The 12,485-nt window shown below is 34.3% G+C and overlaps 1 protein-coding gene across 3 annotated transcripts in view; it reads right to left on the bottom strand.

Moving 5' to 3' along the window:
- Positions 1-1,299: 1,299 nt before the first annotated feature.
- Positions 1,300-12,485, bottom strand: part of CSMD3 (CUB and Sushi multiple domains 3) — a 610,540-nt gene continuing 599,354 nt past the window's right edge. For all 3 annotated transcript variants that reach the window (XM_054060149.1, XM_054060147.1, XM_054060148.1), the window contains 4 exons: positions 7,183-7,295; positions 5,112-5,199; positions 4,171-4,306; positions 1,300-3,627 (listed from right to left, as the gene is read on the bottom strand). In XM_054060149.1, the coding sequence (XP_053916124.1) occupies positions 3,468-3,627; positions 4,171-4,306; positions 5,112-5,199; positions 7,183-7,295 (497 nt within the window). In that variant the 3' untranslated portion in view covers positions 1,300-3,467. The remainder of the gene's footprint in view (positions 3,628-4,170; positions 4,307-5,111; positions 5,200-7,182; positions 7,296-12,485) is intronic.

Raw genomic sequence — 12,485 nt, 5'->3', positions numbered from 1 at the left:
AATTTCTGTTCACAGTATTGCAGATGCTGCCTTCAACTTGAAAGTGCTCACAAAGTCGTGTAAAAATCTCTGTACTTCTGCACATTTCCTCTGTGTAGTGTGATTGCTTGAATAATGTAGCCAAAGTGCTCAGAGGACAAAAAGTCTAATTTGAAATTAATTTCTATCTTCCTGAGAAAAACAAAATAGAGTGAGTAAACTGTGCTAAACAACTCCAATCAAGCAACCAAAACTTGAAATTCCATATGCCACAATGAAAATTCTCTCTGCTACTAGAAAACTGAACAGTTCACATACAAGCAATTTATGAGTCAAACAGCTCAGGAGCTACAGTAAACAAACAAGCAAACCATACCCCCCCGAAACCGAAAACAACATTTAAAAAAACCCCAACCAAATGAAAATCCAACCCAACAAAAAAAAAACCCAAACCCAAACAGTTATTAATAACTCGTTCTCTATTACAATGAAGTGAGTATAATTCTTGAAAAGCACAAGCTGGGTACTGGCTTAAGTGTTAATAGAACTGTTGAACAAGTTCAATGTAAGTTTTATTTACTTTCAAATGTTAAAATATATAATGCATAAATCTAAAAAAGGAAGAGCATAACTTCAGTTTCTAGGTAGCATATGAGTGTTCAGCCACTGTGAAAAACTGGATTCTTTTTCGCGTATCAGAGTTTTGCACTAGAACTCCCCCAAAAAATATTAGTGCATAATGCCTACGATGTCATTTTTATGGTGACTCCTAGGTTCTCTTTCAAATGTGTTTTATAATATGGTCTTCAGTGATTTTAATGTGAACACAAATAGGCCTTTTAAGTTTATACAGAGCAGCAATTTCACAAAAGAGTATTTGACCTTTTTTCCCTTCGTTGTCCTGTGAATAGTAGCTCAGATCAAGATTTGTCATCTACTTTCTATGCCTGTAAACAAAAGGGGTAGTTAAAAGGCAGTTTTGATACTATAGTAAAAAAGTATGATTTAGATCCTTCCCTCCAGTTCAATGTTATTAAAAGTCGACACTGGGGTGTTTTAATGCCAGAAAATACTGTATGCACTGATATTACCTGTTAGTATGTATGTCCTGTAAATTTCTGAAGAATTGTAGAAATATTAATGTGCAAAGAAGGCTGTCTACAACCTTAAGTTACACTAAAGTGTTTTTTTTTCTTTTAAAGCAAAACAAGAAAAGTTTTTTTTCTGTGCTTTGCAGTGGGTTGACAAGGATAGGATTTTTTTCCTCTTTTTTAAAATCTGCTTCTTCAAGTCAAATAAAAAATTCATCTTATAATAGAGATAATTTTACATATTGTGCTCATTGGTTGTTTGTGAAAGTAATCCAAGTCTTGCTACTTCACCTAGTGCACAGGAAGATTCAGAAAAAATAACATGATTTCAAATTTCATGATACCAAATTTGACTTATTAATTTGCTCATTTTCTCATCTTCAAAACTAAACTGAGTTTAAAGGTCATCTTCCAAAAAAGAAACATGGTTAAAAAAAAGCAATTGTCCATTTTTATTTTGTTTACATTGCACTGAAAATTTACATCATACTTTTACAAATCCTTTTTCATAAAAATATACTTCTTTACAAAAGTGTATGCATTAATATAAGAGGAGTAGCCAGTTGCAGAAGAAACATTTTAAACGATCTCAAATGTATTAACCTTAACAGTAATGAATGAATCATAGTTATTGCAGTCATTTGAATAAACAAGAATAAATAACAACCAATGGTATAAAATATAAAACAGCATCCTTTTAGTAGAATACAGTTTGACAGAGTTGTATGAATATTCAAAACAAAGTGTTGTAAAATGGTTTATAAGAAATTCATCAAACATTGTAGAAATCCAAGCAGCAATCCTGGGTACAATGATTTTTGGTAGGCACTCTCTATTACGGTAATAAAAAGTTTAGACTTTCACAGGATTATTAATGTCTGAAAGGGACAATAACAGATAATTCACACTGGCTAACACACAGCATTTGTGAGTCATGCTATGAATGGAAGACAATGACTTACATCAAATAAATTACTGAGTTGCCACTGAATAATTTTGATATGAAATAACTGTAAAATTAAAAATTACATTTCCTTAGAAGTGATTCTGACATGTCTAAAACTTGTTTCTGAGGGCTGTGGAATCTGAGTTGTCCCTAAAACGAGTGGATTGTCCCTAATAAATTCATGGCTTTTTATATTTATATATATATATATGTTATTTATTTTAATGTTTTTATCTTTTCATTGCACTACAGTAATATATTCAATTTTAAATCATTAGCTGTAAGGATTTTTTTTCCATAAAGTATGGAAAATATAGAAAAAATAGATGTGAAAATACAGTATTTCCAAATTATAACTTCCTTTTGCCTTGAAGGTCTGATCCAAAGACCATTAGAGTCGGTTAGAATTCATTAACTTCAAAGGGATCTTTTCATGCTTTTTGCATGCATTTTGACAAATGCTTAAAGAATAAACTGATATTATATGGTCTAGATTTAACCATTGAAAAATGGACTTTTAAATTTTTGATATACGTATTTGATCACAAATGTTACAGTAAACTGTACTTTTTAATTGGAAATATTATTAAATTATGTTTTCACATTTTGAAAAAAAATGAGATGGTCACTCTTTTGAAAGATCTTCAACAGTAAGGAACATGGCCACCTGACAAAGCTCAATTCATACACACTTCTTGATTGCAGAATTTTACTAGTGGGTATTGTTAATGGAAGTGGAGAAAAGGAGTTTTACTTGGAACATGGAAGGAGAGAAGATGTGAACCAGAGAAGGAAATTCATTAAATAAGAACATGACATTTTAATTTTTCTTCCATGATGTGAAAAGAGTAAGTTGTACTTGCTGATTTCTAAATACTACATCCTGAACTTAAAAAATTACCTGTTCTGACAGAAAGAAAATACTAAATGGGGTGAATAAATGATAAAAAGGTACAAAATCATGACAAAGACGTAGCATATCACTGTTAAAAGAAGTCAGTGACCTATTGTCTTCTGTAAGTATAGCTTTTATTTTCTATCTATATCTTTTTTTTTTTTAACCCAGTCCCTCTATTATAGTTTTTATAAAGCACAGAAATACTGATAGTGGATGCTCCTCCAATATATGCAAATATGTTTTACGTTTTAGAATAACCTCCTTTTTTAAAAAAGCAAATAAACTGTGAGTAGCACTCATGGAGTGCAGCAAATTTGTTTAAAACTCTCCGTGGCATACACGAAGAAGAATTCTGATCCATTTTATGAAAAACAAAATCAAACCAAAATAATCACAACCCATTCTTGTCTATCATCCTCAGGAAAAGGTGACCCAGTATATCCTGAAAAGTGTGCTTTAATTGTTTTTTATTTCTCTTTTTTTTAATCAGTGAACTGTGTGTGCACTGTGTTATGTGTCAATTTCCATACTCTGAAGACATATTGTTGCCACATTATACCATTGTGCAAACGGTGTTCAAATTGGGGTCAAATCGTACTGCTTTCCCTTCCACAGACTTTGCATTTGTGTCATACATGGGGTTTTCAAAAGCAGCTTGTCCATTATTATTTTCATGTACAGAGCATCCTGTATACTGTGTTTTAGGTGCAGTCCTGTAGAAGAAAGACAGAGTATTTGTAACTGCAGTTTTCCTCAATGATTTGATTGGTTTAAGAATCTCTATAGACTTCAAATCCTAGTTCCAATTATGTGAGCTAAATATAACATCTTGATTTTTCTTACAATATCTGTGCTAAGAATTTGTACTGTCTTTATCAAAGTTTAAGGGATTTATGACTCATTTTGAATGGTGTTAATTAAAAAAAAGTAGTTATCAACTGGAAAAGGGGTAAGTCTTTCCACCTGGGTTATCAGATTCTAAATAGCTGAGAACAACAAAATCTTGTAAAGATGCAGTAATTCCCCAGCCATAAAACCGAAATTTTCTTTTCCCATTGGCAAATGAATAACTTAACTGACTGTAGCTGAAACTTTTTTTTCCACTAAATAACTCAGATTATCAAAGTTCAGTCCTTGAAAATGTTTAATCTATATTGTTATGCAAAATGCAGAAAACTTTATTTATGCTACCAAAGAGTGAAGGCAATGAAAACACCAAATCATGCAGGAATTTTATATGCATAAATTGTACTTACCTTTGTTTATAAAGATAAAAGCCAAAACCAGCAAATATAAGGGCAAAGAAAGGCACAAGGATAGCAATGGCCACTGAACTACTATTTGTACCATGTGGTTGATTAGAAGAATTCGAACCCTCAGACATGTTAAGACCTAAAAAGAATAATAAGAAAAAACAAATAATATAATATACGTGTCTATAACCTCTGGTGCCTACAACTCCATAAACTACAGAATTCAATAACACCTTGTGATTGGGTCATAATAATATGTTCAGCTGTATACATATATACATAGAGCTGCTGTATACTGAAATCACCTGGGAAGTAAATGTAATGTGGTATACCATATTCTGATCAATAAGTGGATGCAAAATGTCAGAAGAACAATATATATACTCTGGTAGTATAAATATATTACTGTGTAATTAAGTATCCAATGCAAGTTTTGGATGTTATTACTATACGTTAATATACTGCATAACAAATAATAAAATAACAAAATAAAATAACAAAAAATAAAATTTATAACAATACATATGTTAGATTGATTATATTACTGACAGTTTCAGTATTATAGAAAATGTTTAGGTGAAATGTTTTAGGACCATGAGCAAGTTCAGTTTAGCAGAGCATTCTATAACATAGGCTTTCTAAATAGTCATCAAGATGTGAAACTAAATGCATTTTACACACATTCATACGAAAACATTGTTGAAAACATTACAAATGTACGGCTATACTAAGCAGTACATTGCAAGGCATCTATAACTCCTTATAACTCCCAACAAAACATTCTTTGTAAGTACTACTTATGTGACATTTTAAATATATGAATATTTTGGTATTCTATCAAATGTCAATATTGATAACATCCTCCAGATACCCTTATAATAATGGGCATAGTAAAACAGAATATGGAACAATGAACTGGTGAAAGTCTAGAATTTGCTGAATACCTAATCTTTGAAGTCCAAATTGTCCATAATCTTTACCCTGGATGAATCCTTGAAAAACGTATGTTGCTCCATCAGGTTCAGCAGAAACCTGTAAGGAAAAGTTACTCTGAGTTAAATGGAGAAAACTTTGTTACAAGTATCTATTTGGAAGAAAATTACCTTAATATGCTTGAGTGGTCGCTGTTATTCCCCTGTTTAATAGCCTCTCTTTTCTAGGAAAGGTATACATTCAAAAGAAAAGACAGAACTCGAAAGGGCCCTGTTTGGGCTAAAAGCAGAACACATTCTTGGACTTTTCAGACTGATAATTATCACCAAGGTACTGGGCCATTGGTGTGCAGCAAGGTCACACCTATTTCTGTGTAAATCAAGGCCATTCCAGAGTTCCTCATATTCAACTGATAGTCAGTTCTATTGTTCTTTCTCAGAGCTTATCCCAATAATTTCTAAGCTATACAGCTGTAGACCGGAAGAATATTGAATGAGGCTTTGGTACAAGAGCAAAATGTGCTAATGTAAACCAAAAAAATTGTGTGAGAGAGGAAAGGGTTATAATCCTATGAGTTTCTCCTTTATTAGGCGAATACATTCTAAACCAAGATATTGTATTCAAATTTACATGTACTTGCTTCGCAGGATAGTTATTAGGTTTAAATTCAATAGTCACTAGGCAAGTTCCTTCAAATATTTCCCTTAAGCTTTCTTTCTCAGGAGATGTATGTTTCTCCGGACATGTATTGTTGTATGTCTTCAGCCATAACCTGAAGCTGTATTTTCACTGAAGACAGGGTGCATTTCTCAAATGAATTTCTTACTTTAGGGTAAAACAGCCTGTTCGAGCTATTCAAAGTTATTTATTTTTATAAAGAAAATGGGTGAATAAGGATAGTATGTAAAGAGCATATGGACGTACAGATTGTAATGTGTACTATTGTACATTTAGAAGTCTGAAATTAAATTTCCAGCTTTTACCAAATAGAAACATGCCCATGAAGCCTGGAGTTTGGACAAACCAAGAGAGTTAAGCCCTTCTACCAGTGTATTTGCTGTTTAAGCAATTTAAGGGAGGTTGCTTTGGTTTTGGTTTTGCACCTATTTTTAGATTATTATTGAAGCAGTGCCACAGGTTGTATAAATATGAATTTATGCATACACTTCAATGTACATCTCTTCTCTTCTTTTGACATGCGTAGCCATATTAGAGTCCCTGTAGTTCTTTACCAGTGGGTAAAACAAGAAAACAGATTCTTTGAAAAATAAGATGATACAATAAGGATGTTCATCATCTAAATTATTTTAGGTCTTTTCTATTTTTGAAAAATATACTTTATTCTCTGGCAAATAAAGTGTCTCAGGCCCTCAATACACTCAGCTTTTTCCAGCGTTAGCACTATCCTGGGCTATTTTTGGTTTTCCTATATGTTCTCTGAAGGGATTTTCTTCTGGTTTAAAGACATCTCAGTAACCTGGGGTGTTGCTTCTTCTTCGTAACTCTCTATTTCACCCCTCCTCCTCCTCACTGCTATGTGCTCTCTTCTTCTCCCTTTTGAAGAATAAGCTCAGCCCAAGAACCTCCAAGTGGCTTAATGCTTAATCGGAGCAATCTTTTTTATTTTCTCCATGTATATAACAGTTCAGACTTTTCATGCTATTTCTAAAAGTATCACCAAAAAGTAAAACACGATTGCTAGACCAATGATAAAAATTGCTGTCTTATTAATATTATATACAATAATATTATTATAAATCAATATTATATTATCATGATGACAAAATTTCTCAATATATTGGAATAAAAATCAATGAGAAGTTACAGAAAGGCTTCAATCTTAACATGCATTAAAATTGTACACATACAGTATGATTATTCCCATATTTTCTCCCAGTCTGGTCTCCTATATCTTGTAATTGAAGTTTTATCTCATTTAATTGAAAAATTGCTAAAAAGATGTAATTTGGTAAATTTCAGGAATTTTGGAGTGTAGAACACTGGCATGATGTCAACCAAACAAACAAACAAAGAAAAACCTCAAAAACTTTACTCTCTCTTTTGTAGCAGAAATATACTCACAAAACCATCCATAGCCCACTTTTCTTCTTTCAACTTGCTCACGGATGCATGGGAGGGTGCTTTAATGAGATATATGTGGAGCATTAGCCGAGCTTCCTGGCTTTTATACACTCCTGCAGAATATATTTTTAGAAGTTTATACTGTGTTGAGTAGAGAATGAATTTCATCTTTAAGAATAAGCATTTAATCTCTTGTTTTAAATAAGCATTTAATCTCTTGTTTTAAAAAAGGTAAATCAGAAAGAATAAGTATCATTGTTACCACATTTTTAGTATAGTAAGATGCATTCTTTTGTGAAATTATTTCAATTAGCATAGGATTTCAGTAGAAATTGATTTTTTTCTTAACCCTATACACACAGTCATTATTTTAAAGGTATGGTAACCAGCCGTAGACAGATCAAACACGGGCAGTAATCTGATTTGAGACAGAAAATACTGTTCTGAATCAGGCAGCATTTATTTGAACCTCACATCCCCACTTCTGATATTCATAATTTAGTCATTAGGTAAATATGATACTAGGTACCTGTACAAGTAAATTATTTTCCAAAAGCTGATGCTAAATTAAAATTGTCTAAATTTGAAAATATCTCAGTTATTCTGAAATTGTTTTTCATCAGCCAATATTATGACACAATTTTTTTCCAAACAATAATAATTATGTATAAACTTATTTACTTGGTAGGGATAAATAACTGACTTATTTTCATTCCTGCAGAAGGAATATTTAGAGGCCAAATAACTATATTTTTTAATTTAGAGAATGAAAATAAAATAGTATGATATGTTTATCAATGAATGGTTTAAGACTTCAGATTTTAAAGGGAAGGCATCTCTACTACGATTCTTTCCTTCCGGGCAGAGCACCGAAATTATTTTTCGTTTCATATGAGGTCTTCCATTCATGGACTCATACAAGTCTATATTGCATTTTACATGAACAAAAGCTAATGATGGCTAAAATTTTAACAGAAATGGAACTAAAACCAAGACCAAGAAAAAGAAAGAAAACCCCAAAGAATTTTACTTTGACCTTCAGAAAATTCCAACAAACTGAAATTAAAATTACTGATTTATTGACTCAGTACATCACTGATCAGACTTCATGTTGTAAAAGAATCAGACTTAAACACTGGCTTTCATCCCCTTTTATTTTTAATTTTTACTCACTAACAAATGTAGACAACTTCAGACTAGATTTAGTTAGTACGCATGAACTAAAGTAGAACCCTTTTTATTAACTGAAAACTCCAGTAACATAGCAGTACACTTAATTTTAGTAATTTTCTATTTTTATCTTCATCCAGATTTTATGTACACCCAAATATGAACAAGAACTAAAGACAGAATTGGGACATTGAAAAAGGTACCGGCTCTCTGTATTGGGTTTGTGCGACAAGGTTTTTTGTAGCAGGGGAACGGGCTGCAGAAGTGGTTTCTGTGAAAAACAGAAGCTTCCTTCATGTCCAAGAAAGCTAATGCCACCCACGATGGTCCTGTGGCTGGCCAAGACTGAGCCAATCAGCAACAGTGGTAGCACCTCTGGGTTAATGAATTTAAGAAGAGGAAAAAACCTCTGTACACTGCCAGCGGTAGTCAGAAGACATGAGTGAGAATATGTGAAACAACTCAGCAGACACCAAAGTCCGTGAAGAAGGAGGTGCAGGAACAGAGATTCCCCTTGCAGTCCATGGTGAAGACCATGATGAAGCAGACTGTCTCCCTACAGACCATAGACGCTAATAGTGAAGCAGATATCCACCTGCATCCTGTGGAGGACCCCATGCCTGAGCAGGTCGATGCACCTCAAAGAGGTTGTGGCCCCCATAGGAAGCCTGTGCTGAAGAAGGCTCCTGGCATAACCTGTGGATTAATGGAGAGATGAGCCAACTCTGAAGCAGGATTTCTGGCAGGACTTGTGACCCTGTGGAGGACCCACACTAGATCAGTCTGTTCCTGAAGGACTGCACCTGGTGGAAAGGACATATGGAAAGGACCTGTGCTGGAGCAGTTTGTGAAGAATTGTGGAGGACTATCATCTGTGGACTGGACCCCACACTGGAGCATGAGAAGAGAGTGAGGGGGAAGGAGCAGCAGAGACAAAGTGTGAGGAACTGACTGCAACCTTTATTCCCTGTCCCCATGCAGCACTTAGAGGGGAAGGGATAGAGAATTCAGGAGTGAAATTGAGCTCAGGAAGAAGGAAGGGGGAAGATATTTTAAGATTTAGGTTTATTTCTTGTTACCCTGCTCTAATATGATTGGCAATAAATTAATTTCCACAAGTAGAGTCTGTTTTCCCATGAAGGAAATTAGTGAGTGATCTCTCCCTGTTCTTATCTTGACCCACAAGCCTTTAATTCTGTTTTTCTTCCCTTGTCCAGCTGAGAAGAGGGAGTGATAGAGCGGCTTGGTAGGCATCTGGCATCCAGCCAAGGTCAACCCACCATGCTCTCCAGTGAAAAAATATAACTAAGTCTGCACAAAAGTACTAGCTAACACAGTAGCAGAAAGAAAGAAATATTCAGGTACTTAGTGCTCTTGCCATCTTATGGCAGAGAAGGAAGAAATGCTGACATAGCTGAATAGCTTAATGTTGGACTTCAGGGCTGCAAGGACATGATCAGGGAGTCTAGTGAGTTTTCAGATTAGTAGTTAAAGTATACATGGTCAGAAGAAAATGGTAGGTGATATTGTGTAAAAATGAATTCCAGAGAAGAGATGCATGGTCACATGTGTCTTTCTAGCTGTTAATCTGAAAAAAAACCACCAAAATTTATAAAATGGAAACAGATCACATGTCCAGATATATTCCAACTAAGGAAAAATATTTAACTCTGTTCTCTCCACTAGTTTATTCACTCTTGGCTCTCACTACAGACTATATCAAGATGGGCATCTGAAAAGTTCAATTCATGTTGAGATGCAGACTTCACAGTTCTCTTCAGAAGATGCAGTAAGAAACAGATCAGTGAGGTCCTCACTAGTGTTTTTCACTTATGTGACTAAATTCATATAACAAGAGCCTTCTCCTCACTAAGGATAGGTGATGTCCCTATAGGAGGCATATAAATTACATATATAAATCATATATATAAATAATCTCTGAGTTAACAATTCAACTTACTTCTATGCTAACTGCACTGAGCTCAAATTCACCTTAGTTAGATAGGGGTTATTGTCTCCGGGACTGTGTGAATATTTTCACACAGTGTTTGGTCAGTTCAAGAAATTAGACTGTGCATCTAGAAATCATTCAGAACTCGATAAAAAAAAAAAATCAATCACATTTGCCATGGATGTATCTTATAAATGTATGTCAGGAAATGCTAGCAGGAGGCTGAGGGCTATGATGTGTGTATATGGGCATGAATATTATGTATGTACACTCAAAACAAGAGCATAGAGAAAAGTTATCCTAGAGACTAAGGCATCACTCTTCTCTGCTAATTTATAATGGTGGATTCGCAAGCGTTTCTTGGTGAAAGGCTGATGTGCTTCTTAAGAGCTGGCAATTGGTTTCCCAGTGCCCAACGAATTGTTAAATCTAAGCCAAACAAACAAGTAAAAGCTGTATCTTTGTCTTCTCTTAATCCCTGCAATAGCATAGCTGTTTTTACTCATGCCAACCTAATAAAAGAACATATCCATTTCTAACCTATATCAGACATGTATGCTCTACAGCAAGCACGGGTGTCAAAATAAAAAGAAGTGCAAAAAGATGCAGCAAATAATGGAATGCAAAGCAGTAAGTCTTGGGTGGGGAGATAAATACTTTTCATTTCAGAAACCTATGAGTTGAATACAGGAGAAATCAGCTCCCTGGCATCTAAATGTTTTTTTTTCATCTATCCCTACTTCCCTGTCCCTAAGATACACTTTCAGTACACAGAATCTCAGTTTTCTATATGCAAAGTAGGGAAAGAAGATAGTATTAATTACCTGATGATATGTGCAATGCCTGTGTGTAGAGCAAAATGAGCATATGTAATATGTAATATGCTCATTTTTTGTGTCCAATTGAGGGAACATTTTTATTTGAAGGAGGAGTTTGTTTAGGTAAGAAAATATAGCTTTTACTTTTACTAATCCTGAAAACATGAAACACTACATCTGCTGCAAGTAATAACCTCATAGTTTCATGTATGAAACTAAACAAACATCATAGGATAGAATAAATTCATACAGACAGTCAAGACAAACATAGTTATCTGCCAGAAAATATTTTATGAAATATTCAGTCCATCTACAACCTCTCAAGTGTGACTCTTCAAAGGACACCTGCAAAATATCTTCAATCAATGAATCTAGTGGCAAAAATTCACCACTGTACTGGATACTAGAAACTAAGAGCTCAACAGAAACATGATTCTTTGGCTCTTTACATTTTTCCTGCAGACAACCCCTCTCAGAAATATGTGGGCTGAACTTCCAACCCCACCCCCCAGCTTTTTTTACCAACAGGTGGATATTCTGTCGCCTCTGTCCTTCTTAAAAACTCTGGGACAAAAAGTGATGTTAAACTGCTTTGAAGAAAGATGCGCTTAAGTGAAAATAAGATTAAAACCAGATGTGTCCAGCTTATACATAACTGCAATTTCTAGGCTTCTTCAGTCCTTGTAAGAAGGCAGAGGGTGAACATTCAAGAAACTAAGTTTGGAGTGATAATACTGATTTTCAATTCTTTAATGCTTATTCAAACCGCTGCGCTACGGCCTGCCACTCCTGTGGTGTGACAGGTCCATTGTCTGTTTGGCTGAGATGTCTTCCTCAATCAAGGGACTGACAGAGTTTGAAAAACTAACAAAAGCTATAAACCTAAACATTTCTTAGCAGTATTTTTGTTTGCTTGCTTGTCAAGCCATATCTGTTAACTTCTGCTGATGGCTTATAGCATAGAGAACTGTGCATATTGTGCCACCATAGCCATGGCAACAGTGTTCTGTTTGACAGGGACTATGGAATATAAAACTGAGACTGCAATCAAGGGCTTCTTCTGAAACAACAGCATGAAAGATAGCTACTTTTTGTAACTATATCAGCTAGCCAAACAAGTGTCATCTCTTCTTGTTCTCCATATTCATTAATAGTCTCTTTCTTGCTAGGTCAACCTATATCAATCTCACCATATTTCTTGTTAGTCATTAATAGGCTATTGCAGGGAAATGGCACGATTAAGAATTAAGAAAATCTCAGGAATAGTAATTAATTTAAGTTTATTTGCAATATTTAAGGAAGAAGCATGAGAATTAAGATGATCCTTTCACACTTTATTAAAAACATGGTAAATTACAAAAGAG

Source organism: Cuculus canorus, chromosome 2, assembly GCF_017976375.1.
Source record: "Cuculus canorus isolate bCucCan1 chromosome 2, bCucCan1.pri, whole genome shotgun sequence".
Classification (NCBI taxonomy): domain Eukaryota; kingdom Metazoa; phylum Chordata; class Aves; order Cuculiformes; family Cuculidae; genus Cuculus; species Cuculus canorus.
This window is presented reverse-complemented; position numbering and strand designations above follow the sequence as displayed.